The sequence below is a fragment of the Rhopalosiphum padi genome, chromosome 2 (genome assembly GCF_020882245.1).
Source record: "Rhopalosiphum padi isolate XX-2018 chromosome 2, ASM2088224v1, whole genome shotgun sequence".
Lineage (NCBI taxonomy): Eukaryota > Metazoa > Arthropoda > Insecta > Hemiptera > Aphididae > Rhopalosiphum > Rhopalosiphum padi.
Window position 1 is genome coordinate 90,940,108 of NC_083598.1, and position 24,824 is coordinate 90,964,931.

Sequence of the window (24,824 nt, forward strand, 5' to 3'; positions counted from 1 at the left end):
CTGTCTTCTACCAATGATGTCAGTTCCAGTCCATGTATTTTATGAATATCAATTTCAAAAAGTTGTCGAATCCAATTTCTACTTATATCTGGAACAGGAAAGTAATCACGGAAGCTACGTTGCATATCAACCATATGTTTTATGAAATATAAAGAATTTTTAACAGAAAATTCTTCTCCAGTTGATTTAATAACATTTTTGAGGTTTGCAAATGGATCGTAATTCTTCTTTGACAGGCGGAAACTCCATAGTTCCAACTTTTTCATCATTGCTTCAATCTTATCTTCAACTTTTTTTATTTATTCCTTGAAGACTGTGCAAAAAGTAAATCTGATAGGTATGCTAAAGTAGCTAACCAAGAATAATCATTTAAGCGTTCACTCAACAAATACAATTTATGTTCGATAAAAAATAATTTCACCTCATCTCTCAATCCATATAGACAAGAGGGCATTTTATCTCAGGATAACCAACAAATTTCAGAGTGCAACAGAAGTTCATAATTATGCCTTTTTAAATTTAGCGAACGGTCCATTTTAACTTAAATGTCTTAAATATGATTTGAAAAATATTACATATGCAATAAATATACCACTGCTGACTTAAGTGCGGTACCCCAACATATTTTGTATGAACAATAAAAACTGATAAATAACTATGAATAATAAAATTATTTAGTATCTAAAACTGTAGATACTAAAATTGCATCAAATTCCTTTATATTTCGTTGTCGGTATAATAAAGATAAGATAGGTCTATCTCTTATAATTAATTATATTATAAGATAATATTAAACATGACAAAAATAAAATAATAACTGAACAATATTGTAATAATGAATTCATGTCACATATTAACGTATATTATATGTTAAGGCTGCCGCGGATCACAGGTTAAGAACTGTTGTTGTAGAATAGAATATATATTTTTAGTCAATTTTACTTATCTTGTTTGCCAGTGGTGTAACTACGTGGAGAAAGGGGTGATGTGATGATATATCACCTTATGAAGCTTTATTTAACTGTATTAACTTTTTTTTAATTTATAACATTTATTATTTTGGTATACAAATTGTCACATGTTCTGTGAATTTGAGATCAAACATTTTTTATTCTAACTATAAACAAATTATGTTAAAGAACCTAGTACCTATCTTAATCCAAAGATCTAAGAAAATTAGACTAATAAACAAGTATGAATTACTATGTATATTATAAGGTATGAAAAATTGTTTTACACTTGACACTGCGACACTTGGCAAACATACTAAAAGGGGCAAAAATTAAATATTTTAAAAATAGGAATGCAAATTGAAAAAACTTGAATCGATAAAACAAAATAGCATTAGAATATAAGTACACTCGTGAACTGTTTATTTATTTATTTATTTTTTTGTAACGTAATACCTTATTTTTTGTTGTTGGGGTGGATAAAAGAATAGTATGTAACATGACAAAAGTACCATGGGGATAATTGTTATACCCACATAATCCTCCCAAATAACATCTATGGTTTTATAATGATCCTGGTTACCCCACAGTTTGTTTTATCCATTAATACGTAATTACTTATAGTAAATATCTTCATGTTCAATACATAAATGAGTATGCAAAACTGAAATATGTCTTGTTTGATTTCTTCAGGAATATTTCGCGACATTTATAAATCGGAATGTTTAATAATTTTTGGTGTATATCCACATTGTACTCATAACTCATCAAAAAAAACTTTTTCACATCTGTCTCATTGGAATTTAAGCAGTTTTAAACCACCTTTAACTTCATTATCATCTTAAAACTGTATTATCTTTTCACTTCTTGTGTGAATTTCTACTTCCATTAGGTTAAGTCACACGAGACAAATAAATACTTGCATTGTTTTTGTGTCTTTTTTATAGTGGCATTGTTTATGTTAATGATTTCGTGAACGATATTCAGACATGTCTTGAAAATACAACATTAGTGCAGGTACGATAATTTTTAAAAAAATTAACCCAAGCCGAGCATCTTCTCATCATATTATTATTATTCTAATTAAAATCTTTATTATTTTATAAGACACAAAATTTGGTGAATTTTAGTTTTTAGTGTTTTTACCCCTGGCAAATGTTTATATTTTTGCAATTAAGTTGGTGTCTATGTGTGTTGTCAAAGGTTAAATACTTGTAATTTATATAAGTATTATAAGTTATTATTTTTTCTAACAATTTTTCTAGTAACATTCTTATGACTTCAAAATAAAATATGAACAAAAATAAATTTAATAAATATTTCACATACTTTACTTTACTTTACCATCAGATCAAAAATTTAATAAAAATATAACACTCGTTCTTGTGCAGGAACACTAAGCAGCCTCCAACCACGTTTGATATTCATGTATTGTATGACAGCACGAATACAAATCAAAAATCCAAATGCCATAACTAACCACCAAAGCCATGTATTTGAACGACTTTCTGGTGATAAATCAGACATCTCAGTATTTCGTTTAACTATCATCGTCCATTTTGCTAATGATAATCCAAATCCAGCAAGTGCTCCATAACGAGCTGCTACAGTTTGGCATAAACACATTAACACCAAGAAACCCACCCAATTGAATAGCAAAGCCACTATAAAAAAAAAAACCGAAAATTAAATTTAAAAATAATTCATAAAAATAAATATATAAAAAAAATAGTTTTATACCCAAAAAAGCAGTTAGAAACATGTAGTCTGTGCCTAATAAATTAGTATCAATTTCACATGGATTAGGTGCAGCATCAATCGTAAGAACAGTCAATGTTTGTGCAGGTATCTGAAAAATAAATTAAATACATATTTTATAATACAGCAACAGACTGGATAGGACAACCCTATTTGCAAATTCAGATAATGACCCGGAAAATGAAATAAAAGAGGGGCTGTTTGATATTTCACTCACAATAATTATTTTATAAATCACATCATTTTGTCACTTACATTATTTAAAAAATATACTTTATCATAAATCTTTAAAATAGTTATTTTAATGTATATTCCTGTATACAGTGATTATACTTAACACATAATACCTATAAATAAGAATATACTGATTTGTGCATTACTTGTAACCCGATTTCCCCACTATACAGTAAAAACTAACAGATGATTATTGGGGGATTGCTCACCGCCGAATGAAAACTGGTCGTATATATATTCTAAGTAGGAATGAACTATATAGTTATTGAAATTTGCATCTTCATAAGTTTTTAATAATAATAGAATATATCAACATATTATGGTATATTTAATATATTTTATTAATTACATAAAGAATATCCATTCACATTTTTTATTGAAATATTAAAGTTATCAGGAAATATGTAGTCCAGATGGAAAAATAATGTTGACAAAATAAAAACAAAAACATTCTATTGTCTTCAAATATCAACATGATAAGCTCTTGTATTATCAGGTCATATCTACACTAAAATTCAGTCATAATTTAAACAACAATATAAAAATCATGAACGTACATTGTGTAAGATAATAAAATATTCACTTCTTATTAAACTAAATGTTTACTTTAGAGCTATCAGGCAAATTTAAGTTTTTATAATCAATGGTATGAATATTAGGCTATTACTTTATTTATTAATTACTATTGAAAAATATATACCTAACCTACTTAACAAGATACACCTTTTCTTTTGAAAAATTAAATAAAAAAATACCTATGTTTTGATGACAACTCAGACTAAAGTTATCATTTTTAATGAATTAGTAACAATAAATCAAAATGTTTTATAATTACGTCTTGCGGTAATGGCCCAATGCTAGGAGGTCCTCCAATAACTCTTCCCTGAAAAATGTTAATTGTGTTATTGAAGCAATATTAATTATATCATTTTTAATATAAATAAATAGTAAAACTAACAGGTAATCTTGGAGATGTTTCTCCTTCCAATCGCTTTTCCATTTGCACTTCTTCATAAGTTGGTAGCTTTACAAAATCTGGGTTACAGTCTTCATATGGTGGGGGGGCTGAAAAGTCTAATCTAGGAGGCTGTGCATCATAATGCTAAAAAATATTAATAATTGAATATTCTATTTATTTCTTATTAATATAATTTAATTAGATACCTGTGGTGATGTCGGTACATGAACTGGATTTTGCTGTATTGTATCAACATTTCCATTTTCTGATTCTACTGTTTGAGTATTATTTGCCACATTTGTATATACAGGAGGAGGAATATCCTATATAAATCACATTAAATAATTAATACTTCAAATTCTCAAGTACAATTTTGAGTTTTATGGATGCATATTATACAATCTGTAATGTAGTTTACAATTGCATACATTAAGAATTAAAATATACATTTTTTTTTTGGTTGAAAGGATCAATGTTGTATACCTTGTTTTATTATCAATACAATAAAGTAATTAGCAATTATAATTTGTAATATAATAATTCATCAATGATTCAATAAACCAATGCATAAAAATAAAAATATAAAAAATAATCAGAATACTAAATATTTTGTTTGCCCACTCTTAAAATAAACAATTTTCAACGTGGACTTTGCCATTAATTAAAACAAGACAACAATTATAAACCATTCATAAATTCTAGATTATATCTATATTTTTACAATCTGTCTATAACATGTTATTTTATGGATGTTTTGCATCAAAAAAATATTCTGTGAATATAATTTGTATATTTAGATGTAATTATCAAGCTTTAATTAAAAACTTATAACTTAACAGTTAATTTGAATTATGAAATCAAAATTGTATGCACCTACTTACATAGTTTAAATTCTAAAAAATAAATAGGTATAGATACTTTTGTACGTGATATTACATGATACACAGACTTAAAATCATTTAAATAGTGTAATAATTAAAAATATTGAGTATAAATAATGAATAAAATGTAAAATATTTCATATTATCTATTTTTCAAACAAAATATTATTGTTAATAGCTAATTAGATTTTTAGTGTGTAAAAAAAATAATAAATCAAAAATGTAACATATTCAAAATAATTGTATAAAAGTTCCCAATTTTCAAACATTGTTTTAATCATTTAATCCTATCCTTTTCAAAACTAAAGTTTTAAATAATAATTTTTTCAAGTACTAAGAACTTAAGCCCAAGTACTAAGATAAATACTTAAGACACAGACTTCACACCACAAGAGTGTGTTCTTTATTTCTGCTAATATTTAAATATAGATTATGTAATGGCATAAAACTATAAAAGCAAGTTATCTGATTACCATTATCATGCACTTACATGACAAGTACATTTTTTACTTAAATTTTAAATAACTTTATACTATGACATATCAATAGGTATAGTTTATTAATAAAAATTAAAAGGTAATCATTTAGTAAACTGGTATCATTTGGTAATCTTAGTTAACAAATGGGTTAATATTTTTTCATTTATAACTTTCATAAAGTTTAGCTACAAATTACAATAGTAAATATATGTATGAAATAATACTATTCAAATTGTATGTAATAATACTAACCATGATATGATTTTCTGGTTGTCGACTCATTTTTGACAAAAATTAATATTTTGTAATACAAAATATACCTAATATTGGTATCTGTCGCAGAGTTACTTCGACATTTATGAGCAAGACGCGATCGGATCGTTAAACTCTAATCGAACAACAGTTTGGCGTGCTCCAGTTGTTCAATATAGCTATTGTAGGTCCAGCAAAATCTCAGCTCCAAAACGAGTCGTACAGAATTCGATGGGAAATGTATTCAATTTTTCGCATTTTACATAGGTAAACGGTTATTATTAGCAATCATACATAACACCAGTAAAACAAAATAATAATCAACTTGGAGGAATCTAACTATAGTCCGAGTTACAACACAGCGAGTCGAGTGAAAAGCTTGAACATTGAACAATGAACATATGTTTAATCGTTCTGTCGAGTTGTTGATAAAGTATTGATAACGACGAACGCAGTCCGTTCGTGACGTCAAGCCGTCCGAAATCGATAAGCCGTAAACACATTATTATCAGTATTATTATTCATTGAGGTGTAAACTTAGTGTATATTTTATTATTATTTTGTATTATAATGTTAGTTCTTGGTTTATAGTTTATACGTTAAACTTGACAAAACAGACATTATATTTTGTCACGAGTTGTATTATCGATACGTACTTGGATGTCGTATTTAATCATTGTTTTATTTTGTTATCATAATTATTGTGCAACACGCCATTATCGGCGGTAGTTACCATGAACTATAAACATAAAATAATATTATACAACTTGCAACTGTTTTACTGGTCAAACGACTCGTTACGACAATATTATTTTTATTATGTTATATGACAACAACATTTTTTTTTTATATTTTAATATATTTAAATACATGTACAATATACAATATACATAATATATTATATTAGAAAATTAGAAATACGTAAAAACGCTTGCGGTCAAATGCAATATTTATGAGTTTCATAATTTAATTCTATGCCTACTGGCTACTACCTGCCTATTACAAATCATTGTCTAGACTGGTATCAGACTATGATTTAATTGCTCCGCGTTCTCAGTATAATGTATCATAATTCATAACAAAATAAATCACTCAACTTGTGTTTGATATGCACACCTCGTTCGAGTATTTCTTAGCTGCGACTATCGTTGTTCTCCGCATTTTAATATATTATTATTGGCCGTCGTTACATGTTGGTGAATAAACAATATATTTTATACATCATAATAAGGAATAAACCGACCAATCAAAAGTGGTGAACTACGACATAGGTTAGGTGCAGACTGAAGATTATATAGGTCTTATACTCTTACTATATTATGTGATCATGTCAATGATATAAATAGGTTAAGGATATAATAACGTTTTTTGTATTTTTCCCTTTCCCGTCTGCGGGTCGTAGAGGTCACTCGTCTTAAAATATTATATAGTTAACTATCTACCTATAGTTTTGTTTATGATAATCGACGACATAATATATTATATTTGTATAATGATGAATGACATAACACCATTGATTATAAATTATAATATATAGGCACTAATATGATTGATAAATAAATGATATTTATAGCAATACCTATCCTACTGGCTACTATAGTCTATAGCAGTGGTTTTCAACTTTTTTTGGATCGCGACCCCTCCGTTTTTTTTTTTCTAATGCGACCCCCTGAAAAAAAACTTTGTTTTATTCTGTTATTCATCAAAATTTAATTTAATTACTGATAAAATATTTATATGGTATACAATTTTGATTAATTTAGGTACATTTAAAAATTTAATTAATTTATAATACAACATTATTTTAAAACGTATTGTTAAGCATTCACAATACATAAATAACATTTAAAAAATGTACAATTTAACTTGTTATCCACGTGTTAATGGGATACTTGAGCTAAGATTACGCTCATCTGCATGTTATTGTATAGATATAGAAAACAATAAATAATTATTCCTTTATTTTATTTTTATATAATATGGAAAAACCATTTTGTCTATTATTTTTGGCGACCTCTAAATATGTCATTCGCGACTCCTAGGTTGAAAACCACTGGTCTATAGGTACTAGGTAGGTATACTGTTATTAGTTGTTGCTAAAAACTTGTGAAAACAGTCTTGCGATTCACACTTACCAAGAGGTCGCAAGGAAGTTTCGAATAACGCAAATATTTATAGTAGGTACGCTTATACCTTTTATTAAATTGAATCTTTATATTTTATGTATTTTTGTAGTATTTTATTCACAAAACTATGAAATGTTGACCTTTATTACAATTTACCTATTTATTTCAGCCGACTTGATGATATTTCTTGCGATAAATATAACGAAGCCATGTAGGTGATACATGTGAAAGTTATTTACACAAATAAATTGGTTGTGCCTTATATAATGATGTTTTTATATCTTTTGTATATTGTTGTGTTGCGATTATAACTAGGTATCATAATATTATCTGTTGCGTGTGTTTGCGACCTATCGGCTATCATTGTACTACGTATTGCAGTTGCCATCTATATACCTAACGAGTAATTGTTGAGGTGTTATATTTTTTTAAATACAAAGTTATGTGACTTATAGTTATTACATTTTACAATGATTATGTTTGTGTATATCTTTGTGTTTATGTATTTGTATACTTATTACTTACACGATTTATTCATTATTGTAGAAAGATACAGCGATATTCAACTTTGAGAGTTGATACAGATAGCAAATTCAATTTACTAAGTACTTACTTTTGGAAGATAAAAATTCCCAGTACTTTTTAAAATAACTGAGAAAAAAGTACGCAAGTAGGTACCACTCTGCTGTACATTAGATATTTAGATGTCAAGTGGGTCACTATACTTATATGGTTATATGGATAAGTTAAATTTGAATTCAGTGATACATTATCGTTGTATAGGTACGAAAAATAACACTAAGCGGAGATGATCTGTCAGTCTATATCACTAGTACATTACATGATTTGCTTCTTTATATAAGTAGCTATAAAAAGCATTTATTTTTTCATTAATATTACAGTATGTATCTATTTAATTATTTTTTTAAATATTTTACGTAAAAGTTTTAATTCACCACGAATTATGTTTTAATTATAATTAATAAATATCGTTATGTATCAATAAAACATGTAATTTCGTGTAAAATTGAACTTAATACTACTTTAATTTAACAGTAAACAAATTTTTAATTTCTTACAACGAAATACTTATACTTTGTAAAATTTTGTGATTTTGACGAATTTTGTAAAAATTTGAACTTCAAATGCACATATAACAAAAAAAACATGCCGATCGATTTTTAATATTTTTATATAAATATAAAAACAACTTATGTAAAATCTTTTATTAGTTTTTCAAGAATTTCAAAAATAATTTTTTATTGGTAATTATTGATTTCAAAAATTTTGAATTTCAAATGTTTATGAATATCTCAAAAAGAATATTAAAAAAAATATACTATGCTCAAGAAATATAAATATTAATATTTAGTGAAGATTTCAAGTGTATCTATAAAAAATAAAAATTGTTTGTGGAGAAATACATAATAGTTATTATACAGGTGAAAATCCAATGTAGACATGTAGTAGACATATTCTGAACTTCAAATGATAACATATATACAATTAATATGAATTTCAGTAAATTGTTGATTTTTTTTACGAATAGAAAAATGAGTAATCTTGTGGTAAATTAAAAAAAAAATGCGTGGATAAACAAAATAACAAAATAATTTGTAAATTTTCGAGATTTTAACAAATTTTGTCGAAATTCTAAGTTTCACGTTTATAAAAAAAAAAATTGTTCTATTTGTTATCGAGTTATACCAAAAAAAAACAAATGTCGAAAACTGGTTTCACGTGCAAATTTCCTTTTTCCTTAATTTTTTTTAGTTTGTTTTTTTCAATTATTTTATAAAGTACTGGAAATATTTCCAATTTTTTTAAAGGTGTATGTTTATTGTTTGCGGTCACGTTCATTAAAAAATCTAACACGTTTCGTTATATTATTTTACTATATTTGTCTATAAATAAATATACAATTTAATCTTTTATGTGAAGATAAGTACAATTTACTAGATAAAAAAATTAAAAATTAAGTAATTTGAACAACCTGTTAAATTCTCATGTTCTCTAAAAATATGAATTTCGTTCTACTTCACACTCTATTTTTATAATAAATGAGTATTGAGTGATGTTCATTACAATATATATTATATATATAAACTCGTAATCACGTAGAACGAACGTATATTATTCCAAAACACTGCCCAAAAGACAAAAGTACAAACTAAATCCAATTTTCTAACGAAAACTACTCACAACGTCGAAGATCGAATACGACTAAAATAAAAAATATGTAAAAGTAATAAACATCCTATTACCAGTGTCCAGTATAACCTTAATTATAATGTTTGGTATACTATGTAGGACATGTAGGTACTTACTATTTACATATTTATATTTATTAACATAATATATTCATAATGATTAAATTTAAATTATGAGTAGATGACCTATTAATCAAATAATCCATTCTATAGATTATATAGCTATAGGTGTAGATTATGTATTAGTATTACCAATGTCATAACTATTATTATAAGTTTATTTATTTATCAATTTTAAAATAATAACTTTTAATGTTAGAGAAATATTCTATCATATACCTACAAATATAATATATTATTATCATTGATAATTTATCAATTTTGTAGACAATAATGTAATTAATTTTTAAATTGTATTTTTAATTATAGTAATTATATGCGTTTATTTAAAATATTATCTACTTATTATTACTTGGTCAAATTAATTTAACTGTATTCTACCAATTGAATATTTGTATATGCACATACATCGTCTATACATCCACCGAAAAGTTGATTGCCTAGAGAACGATTATTTCGCTTTCGTGATGTTAAGCTGTGTTTTTTAGTTTGTAAGATATCCGTATTCCCCGTGGAATTAAAATAAACCTGTTTACTCCCTTAGCGCCCTTGTTAAATATTATTATGATATAAGATTTAATATGAATACAAGATGTTCACCTTCGATTAAAATACTAAATGTTAAAAGTAATTTATTGAAAATTTTAAACGTTATATAACCAATTATAATGAATATAATATATCTGTTATTCAGTCAATAAGTAAAATATATTCATAAATCATTCATTTTTATTTTTCATACATATAAATTATAACTATACATAAGCACATAAGCAATTATAATTGTATTATTTTATACTATTTCAATAGGTACTGCAATTATTCTACTATGTCTAAATGTATTGATTTTTGTAAGTGCAAAAGTATAGTTCTTCTTTTGAGTAATAGAATAATAAATATTACTGCACCTAATGTCTTAATTGTATTCCTATAAATACTCCAATGATTTTAGAGTGACTAGACTTCTGTAGAAATATGTGTCCATGATTGTAATGCCCAATTCATTTTGGGTTCTTAGACTGGATAACATATATAACTTATATTATGTTTAACTGTTTATGACTATATTTCATACACATTGTTTTTAAATCAACCTACTTTGTACCGATGAAAATGTGTCAAGACTATAAACCAACCTTGTGTTTTATAAATTACAATATAAATTTAAATACTTATTATTGGTTTGAAATCAATTTTTTCATTACTTATTAATTTATTTACATGAAACTTTTGAAACATTTAAAAATAAGTCACTATAGTCATGACATACCTATATATGCATAAGCATGTTTAAAAAGAAATAAAAATATATTATGTTTATTAAATAAAAGATATAAAATATAAAATACTTTTAACCGACAACCGTATGAGTAAGTGAAATTTACAGTCTTTAAAAAATATAAATGTTCAATTTTTATAGCTAATAAGATTTGAAAATTGTATATAAGGTTCCTTACATAAATAGTTCTTACTAAATATAGAAGAACAATTTTTTTTTTTTTTATAGACATTTGAAGTTCAAATCTCGACAAAATTTAATATTTATATAAAGTATAACAATTTTTTTTTCGTAATTCAAAAATATTCCTGAGGACTTGATATGCTTACGTATATCCTTTCATTTTACCATTCCTACGCAATGACATTTTCAAAAATTTTTAATTAAATAATTTAAGTTATTGCCTATTTAATAAAAAAAATGAAGATAAAATTGAAAGTATAACTATTTTACACAAAAAAATTAATTGGGACAGTGTATACAATAAAACATTTTAGTGGTAAAATAATTGACATTGTGATCTCAAGAGAAAAATTGACTAACATTTGTATATTATAACATTAAAATTTAATAACGTATTTATAAAAATAAAAAAATTATAATTTAAAACATTGTGATTTTTTTTTTATATTTATTATGATTGTCTATATTTTCAGCTATTAAAAGTTAATAGATTCATTATATTTTTTAAATTAATATTTTATACTTTATTAAATAATATATTTAGCTACATTTTCATACATGTTATAACTTTGAAACTTTGGCACTTCTGTGTATAATACCGATAAATAATTAGTGGTGATTTCTATAATAAGTAGGTATATACTATATACACTATACAGGTAAAAGTTATAACTATAATAATTTTTAACATAAAACTTCTGTCTTGTAGTAATATTAGTATAATTAAAGATTATATTAACCTTCAATAAAGAAATAATAGTATATCTATTCAATCAACATTTACATATTACATTATTACTTTATTTTTAGCAAAATTTTCCCAAAACAGTATAGAAATTATCGTTTTATATTATAAAAGTTATATTATTCCAATTTTATAAAAAACTTCAATTTCACATTGTCAAATGTTCTAATATTGGTGTTCGATAATAAGTATTTTAATATGAAAACACAATAAAAAGATATTATACTGTCGTGACCTTAACATTGAACGTGCACCACTAGTAGTGTATAGTATATGTAGCGTTAGAGCAGGTCTTTGGATGGACGATGTTTTGTCGGAAATAAACAACTCAATAATTATTTGAATATTAATTTAATAAATTTATATATTTTGTTTCATATAAATAATATTCAATAATTTAATAAAAACTAGGTTTTTCAAATAAATAATAGGACGTCATCAATTAGGTATTGAGACGCACACGTAACAGTCATCGTTTTATAAAAAATAATAACAAGTCCCCAGAGAGTTGGCGCTTTTTATGAGCATCTCGTTAGCGTCGATCACTTAAGACATTTTTGTCGAGCTACTCTAGCGCCTACTGACGGAAACAAGTATTACATTTAAAAAAAACATAATTTTTGTTAGGAAACATTAACCATAAGGAACAGACCAAACCGATTACAAAAGGAATATGTCTGAGTATGCGGTCTTCTGGAATACCTTGTTGACAATATCCTGCGCGATAGCTGCAATCGCTTCTTCGAATGCTGGTTTCAGTTCATCAAGAAGAACTTCCCAGTTTTCGTTCAGGATGGAGTTCATGCTATCGCCTATTGTGCAAACAATAACAATAAATTTAGTATGGAAAATAAAAATAAAAATGTATGATATTACTATACTACTATAAATACAATAGTATAACAAAAATGATTAAGTAGAATAATATACTCTTCAAGTATAGAGAACATACCTAATTGTTTGTTTCCATTGAAAAGGTTTTCCAACTTGACGTTCAGTTTTTTGACACTTGCCACCTTAAGATCGACTTTCTTGATTTGAACGAAGGTCTTACCGTTCTTCTCAAATGGAGTGCCGGACAATTCTTTCACTTCCAATACGGGATCGTCTATAAAAAAAACATTACAGTTTTAAAAATCAGGAATATTTACGAAATTTTAAAAAAAAAATGACATTTAGAAAAATTGTATTATAATAAGTTCAAAACTTACTCAAGACTAAGGTACACGGTCCGTTGCCGGTGATCGGTAAAACGAGCACCTTGCCGTTAACCGTGTATTGTCCAGTGATCTCGAGTGGCTTTGTGAAGCTAATCTTGCCGCTCATCTTGTAGTTGTCCACATCGACTTTCAGGGAATCAATGACTGTGCTGGTCAAGCCCATGATCTTGACGTCCTTTAACTTTAAGTCAATGCTGACAGCTTTGCTAGAGCCTTTGCCGTGTTCGATTTCCAAAGACGGTAGCTCGAACGGTTCGATGGCCGGAATCCTGAGTTTCGGGTATCCTTCGGCCAAATCTGGAATGACTGATTGGATGGAGGTCTTCAAACATTTTTCAAGGTTTGGATCACTTTTCTTGCACAAATTGAAAGATAATTCTGTAAATAAATAATTATATAAATATTAAGAAAACCATAAAAATTATAAAATGTAATAATATAATACATAACGTCCAACCATCGTAAAGGTATACTAAAACTAACTTTATAAATTTTTATAGCATTAGTAGCCTAATAGCTTTTATTAATGAAATATTTACGTTGAAAATATATTTGGTTGATTTTTCATCTATTTTAAAACATTTTTAAACGTGAAACTTAATAATTTAACTATATACTAAATCAATACGTAATAAAAGAAAAGATTACATTTTTGTTAGCATTAAAGATTTTTTTCAATGATTTATGAAAAATATGTTTTAATCTAAACAAATTAAAAATATACTAAGCTACAAAAAATGTATATATTAAAATTGTATTCTATATGACTATTTTTTGTGCTGATAGAATTTAAAATACATTTGTTAAGTTTTAAACATTTAAACAAAGCCAGGCGAATCATATAGGCAACTATATAAACATTTTTATTTTTAAAAATAAAATAAATATTTTATTATGTTGTTACTAAAATAATTATTGTTATATTTTTTAAGTATACGAATATAAAATATAAATTAATACTTTAAAATAAAATTGTTATCTTTTGTAAAAAAGTAAAAAAAATAAGGTATTTATAATTTTTTTGTAATACTTAAATTTAAGTTCTTAGCGAATTGTTTGTGAACAATTTCACTCATCAAATGGAATCAAACCTGGTTATTACCTACACAAATATTATAGTGTATACATATATAAAAAAAATTACTTACGTTTTTTCGGTGTGGGTGCAGCGGTTACAGAAGCAACGACGGCCAAAAATAAAGCACTAACGATCAGCAACGATTTTGCCATTTTTTTAAATTGGAATTATTTAACTTGTAAAATAAAAATAAAAATATTCCAAATCGATTTCGGATCGAAATAGTGCAAATTATGTTTTGGATTATTAGTAAGTTTTGAAAAAACTAAGAAAAATCTTAATTATTCTCGAAGTTACTTCTGGTACTGAAACCGTCGAAAGTGTGATACCGCAACCCTGTGTTCGAATACCTTTTATACCTCCCGCAGCTCGCAATTCACGTTGACCTCCCCGGAACTCGTTAAAGACACACCCATAAACGCCTATATAATTTTTTCTGATGGGTAATGTTATGTTATATTACTTGTATATATTTTAAAATATCAATAGCAAATATAATTCATTCCACACTCATCAAGTTTAACATTTAATAATTTATACGTGTGTTATATGAATAGGTACATTTTATTTGATTCCATAATTAAGTTTAAATACGACAGTATGAATTCCATATATTTTCATATTAATATAAGAAACTTAATATTCATTGTTATAGTACTTACACTGTTACATAATTAAGTAGTATTAATAAATATTTTCTGATTTTAAATCATAGTAAGATTATTATTTATTATAATAATTTATTCAAATATAAGAACTAATAAGTACTTAAATTTTAACGGTTTATTCCAAAAGCTTTTATGTCTTCTTTCATAAAGCATATTTGGTATATATATATGTATTTATAATTCATAGGTATACATAATTTAACTAAAATAATAATAAAAAATATTATTATTAATAATAATATATAATTATATTATATAGAATAAACATAAAATATTTATATTAATACATATTTTATTATATTTATGATAATTCTATATTGGTACAATACTTTCATTCCAAATTTAAATGTTTTATTTGATTACTTACATTAAAAATATAATCAGATTATTAAATTACTCTATAAAATCTTTTATTTTATAAATTGTTTTATGTAGAACGATTAATGTATTAGTTTTATTAGGTATGATATATGTTTTTTGTATCTTCTGTCACATTATTTAGGAACAAAAGGAAATTAAAAGAACATAAATCCAAAAATATTTATAATAATTGTATAATGAGAATATTTAATGATTTTTGACAAAATCGATTTTATTTGTTTGATAATAAACAATACTGTAGAAGCTTGAAAATTGAAATAAAAATAATTTTAGTAAATATTTATAAACGCATATTTTAGATATGAAACTATGAAATTACATCTATATAACATAGTTTTCAAAGTATTTTGGATCTTTTTGATTTTTTTTTTGTATAGAATTTGTTTTCAGACAGATTGATAAAAAAATTATTCTAAGTCAAAAATTTATTTTTACAGCAGTCAAAAAATTCGAAATATATATTCATAATTTTGTTTATAAAGTCATTAAAATTATCCCAAAATTCGTCAAAATTTCGAACATTTACAAAATATTAGTTTTTAGTAAAAAAATTAATTATTCAATTTTAATACATAAAGAATGAAAATGTAAAACGAAATTCCTAATAAAATATTCTTATAGCTAGTCATAAATATCGACAATATAAACACAATTACCTACATATTTATTTCAATTATTATAAATAATAAATTATGGTATAATAATTAATATTATAATTATTGATTAATAAATGTGATAATTTTAGAGAAATTAGTCTAAAATACCATATTAGTTTATTACTATAGTATTAATATAAAGTATTATAATAATTATAGTAATACATAGTAATAAATAGTATTAATAAATATAAAATACTCTTAAAAATCGGTGTGATAGTGACGCACGTTGTATTATTTGCTTAGTTTTTCGTATGCAATGATTTATTATTGAAATCAAATTTAACTCAAATATTTTACAGTTATATACTCAATGACGAGGTACATTAAAAATTTACTATACAACAAATGAGTGACTTCCCTAGTTTTTATTTCTCATTTTAAGTGTTAAAATTATTTATTAATAACTATTAACTAAATAATATTTATAACTTATCTATTTAAAAATATGACGATGACAATTATTAAAAGTGAGTAGGTAAGTATTATTTTTGTGTATTTTGGTATTTATTCTGATTTATAATATGTAAAATATTAAATCATATCTAGTTTATTTTCCATTTAATTGTTATAGTCATTTATTTCTTAAATTAATCCATTGTGATATTTGAAATACATAATTTCACAATTGTCATTTTTTTACAAACATTTTTATTTATATTTATTTTGGCTATTGTGAATTAATAATAAAACACTGAATACAATTTTTAAAACGTTTTATGTAATAGAAAAATATAATAATGTGTGTTTTGTATAATATATACATAAATTAAATTAAAATGTTTTTATAACAACAAACATCTTTTTCCTTGGATGTTAATAATTCACATAGTTTATATCTTCCTATCGTGTATCCACAAGCAACAATAAGTATTCTAAAATTAACATTGTGTAAAAAAAATCCAGTAATGATCCCTCCCCCCTTCACTTATCTAATTTCCATGAGCAGCGACAATATAATTTTAAAACGATATTTAAAAATTTTAAATCGTTATGTTCACGATGCTTAACCTTGAAAATAATATTACGAGATCTAATCATTCTCGCAGACCAATGTACACAGAAATGTATATAATTAGTAATAATTACGATAGCGCAGAATTTCTGAATTGTATACGTACATTGGCCTCATAAAGACCATTCTATAGTGTCCTCCCCAAAAATGATCAAGACATATAAAAACGTCTATTTAGGTTGTCTAAATTACCATACCCAATATCGGCAATATCACACATGACACGTCAGTCGTCGAATAACAGAGCAACAGTTATTTCATCTTAATTTCCTATCAGCCGTCAACAACACACAGTTTTTCTAAAGAGATAATCGGCCAGTTCGTACCTATTTCTATTCTGAATCATATCGAATTCGAACTACCGTATTATAATATTTATTGCATAACCCACTTGTAATGCACTAACCACTATATTATATACTTCTGTACTATCGGAGGTTTAACATTTAAGGAAGTAGAAAAAAGCTACTTTATGACAAATAATTTGCAGCCAATAGTGCCATTCTGACTTCCGTGTAGTGGTAGGGAGTGCAATTTAAGTGTTTGAACACATCTATAACCTTTTACTCTGGTCAGTGATCTCGATTAGTTTAATTTTTGAATAAATATTTATTACAAACAGTTATTTATTGAATACAGTCAGCAAATAAAGGATATTATTTTATAAAGATTATTATATATTAATTATTTAAAGTTGATAAATTTCAATAAATATAAAAGAATTCCGTCTAGTAAGTAACCGCTTTGCTGTATAGTAGGCGTCAAGTGTACTTCGTTATTGAGTAAAATGCTATAATGTATTTATGCAATTTTAGTTCAATGATAGGTAGTTAATTACAAAAAAAAAACAAATTCTTAGTAGACATTGCAAAATAATGTACAATTTTTTGAAATTTTAACGAAATTTGTCAAGATTCAAACTTTTAATGCTCATAAAAAATTATTGTGGATTTACATCAATTTTATTTTTATTTCTATCATTTACTAATATATTAGCGAAAAAATTTTTACTATTATAATAATTTATTAGAAACTTTGTATTATATTAGTATAATATTATATACTAAAAGATACTAGAAAAAACAATGCTGACCGAATAAGGTCTAATTTTTTGGTTAAGCTAAACAATCATTTTAATAATAACATTAAAATTTAAACAAATATTTTTTTTCCACCAAATTTTCTAAAATGTACTGAGACATTTGTATACCTATATAAACCTACTAGATCTAATATATTATAGTGTACACTACTACAGTAATTTCTCTCAAATTTGATGATCGGAGCATTAATTGAACTAAAAATTAGTTTCAAACACAAAAATAAATAAAAACATCTTTGTAAATCAATACATTTTTTACTCCACTCAAAATTGAATATTGATTCAGTATCTATTATATTGGCCAATTTAATAAGCTAATAATTTAAAATATATTTTATGATTATTAAATATATAACAATTATATACAATTCATAATCAAACAATCAAACTAAGAATAAACAATCAAACTTAGAATATGAGTCACTAATTAAATTTTTTCAAAGTAAAATTGTATTTATTTTAACGAAAATATAATTACAACCTTTAAAACTGAAAAATGCAATATGTAATACCGCCTATACCTATACGTAAAATAATGTAGGTATTATACTCTAGAATACATATCTATTTTGTGAAATTTATCAGTTATTAATTTTAAATTAACCTGTACCAAATTCCTTTATAAAGATATAGCTATTAAATCATCAGTTACCTAATTATTAAGATTTATTAAGATTCTTTGATCGTAAATTATACAGGTAATACATTTATTCATAAAATCCAATTCTTAACTTAATAATAATAATTTGTGAAATATATGTACTCAATATATTAAATTGTTGAAAAAAAATAAATATTTTTAACAATAAGAAAATATACTATAGTTATTTAAATATTATATACAATTAATAAATAACAATACAATATTTAAATAGTAGGTACTTACTGGTTGTATATGATTTGTACAAATTTAGAAGATTCTTAGATTTACAAAATAATATTTAAACTTAATACAATCTTTAATATAATTGGTCAAACTTCAAACTTATTTATATTATATGTATTATGTATACTTTATGTATATAATAGTACAAAATGTCCGCGTTTTGCAATCTAAAGATTTACCTGATCGTACTAAGTGACCTAGCTAGAGCCTCTATTTTGTCATAAAAGATTAGCTTACAATAATATATAAAATATACAGTATATATGACACCTCCACAAAAAGCAAAGCTTGTGCTTGGGGTGGGTAAGTTCAAAACAGTCAGTTAGAATGAAAAGAAAAAACAATATACATACATATTATAATACTTAATAATAATTAGATTTAAAAATTAAAGATTAGCAGTTCATTTTTATATAGACAAGGAATATAAAGTTTTTAAACATAATATGAATATAGATAAAAAGAATATAAAAGAAATATAGATTAAAGTTAAAATTATTAAGATCTAAAGTATACAAGTATTTAACTAATATAGATTATTTGTTTTATATTTGATTATATCAATATTTAATTTCCAACATTAAGAGTATTAAAATTACCAAAATATTTATTTACTTTTATACAATTTAAATTACTTAACATTTTTAATCTAGTATTATAGGAATGGTGTGGTTTAAATATCTTTACATCTGTTTTAAATAAGTGTAGTAAAATATTCTTAAAGTAAAGTGCTTTTATATTCGATACTTTAAATTCATTTACAAATTTACTGTATGATATAATCTTGGCTCGTGTAAAATTATCTTAATTAAACTATTCATAGTAATCTATAGATTCTGGAGATGAGTATTGTATGTTCCACCCCAAATCTCTATACCGTAACTATATAGATATAGATTGTGCAAGAGAAAAGTAGACTTTTCTTACTAACAAATGACTAAATAATTGTTTTAAATTAATGTATAAATGTATCAATGATGTTTTATTTAGTGAATTACGACAGTATTTATTATAAGTAATAAAATATAGTCTTTATTTTTATTTTATTTTTTCTTCTCTCTCTTTTTATTATACAGCGTTTGTTTATTTAATGTTGTTATATTAATAAATAATTGAAAAATAAATTGTGTGTACTGTTACTCTCTACACCACTACAAGCTAAATTTAAAGGTGTAGGTAATTACTAATTTTTATTATTTTATTTAATACTTTGTAATTATTTAATAATATTTCATTATATATTATAAAATTATAAATTATTTTTTTTTACTAACATTTTGTCCTATAGGTACATAGTTAATGCTTAAATTATTTAATTTATTATTTACGATTTCACGACTTTATTTGAATAAACATATTATACAATTATTATTTTAACAAAACAAAATTCTATTTATATTTCGGTGAGATGGCCTCCGGGTTCGAGGTCGGCATGGGTTTCTTAGCTAGCCGGTATTGCTGGCTAACAAATGGGTCCCGAGCCTTCCTTTTTTCCTTCGGCACCTGAAACTTTCTGCGTATAAAGGGTTTTTCTACCGTTTCCGACTTCTCGGCTGGTGCGGAGAGTGGCCCTGACGCCTTGGTCACCGTTTCCGGCTCCTTGGCAATCAGGGCACTGCGTCCACTAACCCCTGCAAAACGCGTTTTTTCCGGTGGTGTGGAGAGTTTTGTTTGTCGGATGTTCGCTTCTTCTCGGTCAGCCCAACCACGACCAAATAACCGCCCACACCGGGTCCCGCAGCAGTTCCTGCAGGGACATGCAGTTCACCTCAGCTGCTGTTGGCCGCTCTTCCTGGTCACCGGACATGGCGGACACCAGTCCCACACTCATTGTATCTGGAAATAAGGATGGTTAGTACAGTGCAATTTTATTTATTAAAATAGAATGCTGTGACGAAACAATTTTTCGTAGCTGGTTGTTCGTTGTTTTGGACTACCGAACTACGCAAACGATGATTATTGCGTAATTTTTTTTCGTATTTACTACCGATCGACATCCGTTTACAGACCCCCCAACCTACACCACGCAAATTTTCTTTAAAAATAAATAAAAGTACCTAACAGTTTATAAAAATTATAAGATAGTTAAATTAGCAATAATTCAGTCATATTTAATCTATACTATAGTTACATACTGAATAATATTGTTTAATTTAATTTTACATGTGTGGTCGTAACACTTACCTAGTTAAATATCAAAAATTCAGATTTATGAATTCAAAAAAACAATAATAATAACATGCTTTAAATTTAAATACTAATTTTATGCTAAAGGTAGAAACTTACAGAAGTTAAAAATATTTTTGAAACTTTTTGTAAGCCATTAAATTTTTTATTAAATATTCAAATTATATTCCCTACTAATATGGCTAATATTCTTAAATAAATTATTTACCAGATCTTTCACAATTTTCTGATGTGTCCACGGGACCATTATTACTGGAAGAACCATTTTCATTATTACGTAAGTAACCTGAAATCTGCACAAATATACTGTAATGTAAGCAAATTGCACTATACAAAGTTGCCCTTAGAGCATATGTAGTGTAAAGCAGGTGGCTGAGATGCAATACTCGGTGATAGATATAGTAATTGACAAGTGGTAGTGAGAGGGTACACTTACACGTGATATATATCGGCCGGTTTTACCATTCATGACGTATGACCGTAGATACGGGAACGCCAAAAAACTTATTGCAAACATAATGATATTATATTTTGTACAGGTAATGTAAGTAACGAAAATATCAATATTAATATAATAAAATAATTACAATTGTTTACATGGTTATTTTATAAACAATACGTACGATGTTTATAATTTTCGCTGTCAAATGGCCAGTATGGGTGATGAATGATGACAGCCAGAGTATTTTTACTATAATTTATAATATATTACGTTTTATATAGGTAGGGAAATTATAGGTTATTCAAGATAGATTAGGTATACTATTCAATAATGCACTATATTATAGGAATATATTAAGTATACAAATATTACAAAATGCTTACAACATAAAATATATATAAAGTTATAATATTACGCTAAGTGATGATAATAATATTTTGAAAATTAATTTGCATAATTATTATTAAATTTAATATAGGATTCAAAATTATAAATAAAAATACACGTATATCAGATATCTACAAGTAAGTGTAATACCGCCCGATACCCGATACTTTTTCAGATTTCAGCTGATGTTTTAATAAAAATAATATTGAGATAGTATGTGGTGCCCTTAAATCCGTGATCATATTGGCTGCAGCTTACACTACCTATGCCTTAATTCGGGTTTGACCACTACCGAGGTGTGATATTTTTGACAACAAATATTTACAAATCCAAATTCATCAATTTATCTTGAATGTTATGAAATTGTATTGTCATTATCAAATAATCAATGGCAATTTGGAACATATCATAATGAACTTGTATAGGTAGGTATACCACTTTAGTTAAAATTCGTTGAATTATTCTATTTAAATAACTATACAATATAGTTACTATCTTCTTATTTTTAATATATTGGTCTCTAAATAATTTTTTGGGACAATATACCAATCAGAATTTGCTTCTTAATTTTATATTTTGTTTGTCGTCAATTAGGTACCTAACACAAAAGTCTATTTCTAAAGTTTATTTTTATAGATAAATATTTCATTTATATTGTATGCGAATAACTCGAATAACTACAAACACTTTTAATACAGAACTATCTATGCATATTACATACATTTTTAATCAATCAAATATTTAATATTATAAATAAACATGACAAGCGACCAATGTTTGTTTTAAACCCGAACCTCATAAGTGCGCATTAAATTTGTTATTCGTTTAAAAAAAATATATAAATCTCAGTCACTAATTTAATTTTTATAACGGTCAACTTATTATTCAATGAGTAGATCTTATCAACGATCATCTAATTATAAATTAAACCATATAATATATATTGTTTTAATTTATATTTTATGTTTTGATTATTTTAAATGTTTGGTAGTTAACCACTGATTTATATCTTTTTTTAACTTACAATTTTTTTTTTAATTGTCATAATTTATAATAGTTATAATTTATTATATATAAATATATAAAATTAATTTAAGCTAATTTGTAAAAATTAATAATTATGGCAATTAATATCAATTTTGCCATCTTACGCATGACATGAAGGTATGTCGTGTTTTTGCCAGGCTCTTGTAAGTCTACATCCAACGAATATACAATTGATGGATGTAGGATTTTCAGTCTCCACATGTTTGACATATTCTTGGTAGCTGATTTAAATAATTGTATATATAGTATACTAAGTAATTACTATATTTATCGATATATCTTTTGTCTAATATATTATAACCAACACCGAATACTTTCCTTTATAATATGAAATAAATGAATAACAACTGTATTATTATATTAATATATTGTATTATATTTATAAATATAATTATGTACTCATATAAATGTAGGCATAACATGGTTTTATTATTATAGGTATAGCCGGTATAGGAAAACTAAAAATAATTATAAATTAAAAATAAATTATATTAAATCTAATTTTCTTGATTTTTTTTTTTTGCAAACCAGTCAATTTTATGTTTATTTTTTCATCCATTTATGAGTTATCTTTTTATATATAAAGACGAACGATTAATAAATCTACTCTGCACCATATTGGTGTATAACCAAATCAAAATGCGGCACATTGACGAAAATTACTTTTCACGTGTTGGCATATTACTGATGAGTGATGAGATTTATATGATTATTGTAACTTGAATTAATTTGTAAAGTTTCGGACATACTTCCGGATTACATGCGCACATGAGAACTTCTAGCAAATCATTTTTGCTAAGACAAATTTTTAACACTATCATCTACACTATTAAACTTTTATATTAAGTTCCTAAAAAATCATAAAGACATTACTATTAAAACATTTAAAACACCTTTTTTATTGACCAAATTGCGTTGTGAGTAAGAGTAACATACTAACATCGCAAACCCAAATACCCAATATTGTACATATATAATATTATTATATATATATTATATATATATATAATATGCACATCCGTAGCATTAATGCATTACCAATACAAATTCATTAAACTTATTCTTATAAATGCAAAATTACACATTAAACCATATTTTTAGCTCAAAATAAGTTGGGGTGCTAGTGCGCCAATGCGAGTTTCTTATTTCAATAATCATCTAGGTATATTTTATGAGATAAATTAAATTACCTTCAAAACTTTTATAGCAACACAAAACATTTAATATTAAAAATAAAACCAAATTAGTAAATGGCAATTACAGAATTTAAAATTTATTTCCAAAAAATAAGATAATATGATTGCATGGTTGTATGAATATTATATTATAGATTTGTGAGATTTTAATTAGCTTTATTTTTATGGAAGTCAATTTTAGGATATTATGTTTTCATAAACGTGTTATAAAATAAAATAATAATAAACAATCTAAAAATATTATTATATTGAGATAATAATGATGACCTTAACAATGAATATTAAATATCTAAATCGTAGAGCATAGTAGTACACTATTAGAGAGGTGATTTGCAGGACGGAAATATATTGGTATATTTACGGGAAATAAATTCAACGCAATAA

At 25.2% G+C, this 24,824-nt stretch overlaps 2 protein-coding genes across 2 annotated transcripts; both read right to left on the reverse strand.

Moving 5' to 3' along the window:
- Positions 1-477: 477 nt before the first annotated feature.
- Positions 478-5,921, reverse strand: LOC132920340 (NEDD4 family-interacting protein 1). The gene is made up of 6 exons (XM_060982641.1): positions 5,513-5,921; positions 4,107-4,223; positions 3,901-4,044; positions 3,778-3,825; positions 2,691-2,799; positions 478-2,614 (listed from the first exon to the last, which is right to left on the reverse strand). Exons 1-6 carry the CDS (start codon positions 5,540-5,542, stop codon positions 2,310-2,312), a joined length of 753 nt encoding a protein of 250 aa, XP_060838624.1. The 5' UTR covers positions 5,543-5,921; the 3' UTR covers positions 478-2,309.
- Positions 5,922-12,510: 6,589 nt separating this feature from the next.
- On the reverse strand, positions 12,511-14,805 carry LOC132921120 (circadian clock-controlled protein daywake-like). Its single transcript, XM_060983970.1, has 4 exons — positions 14,544-14,805; positions 13,387-13,773; positions 13,128-13,283; positions 12,511-12,987 (listed from the first exon to the last, which is right to left on the reverse strand). The coding sequence occupies exons 1-4, from the start codon at positions 14,623-14,625 to the stop codon at positions 12,836-12,838; spliced, it is 777 nt and encodes a 258-aa protein (XP_060839953.1). The 5' UTR covers positions 14,626-14,805; the 3' UTR covers positions 12,511-12,835.
- Positions 14,806-24,824: the final 10,019 nt, after the last annotated feature.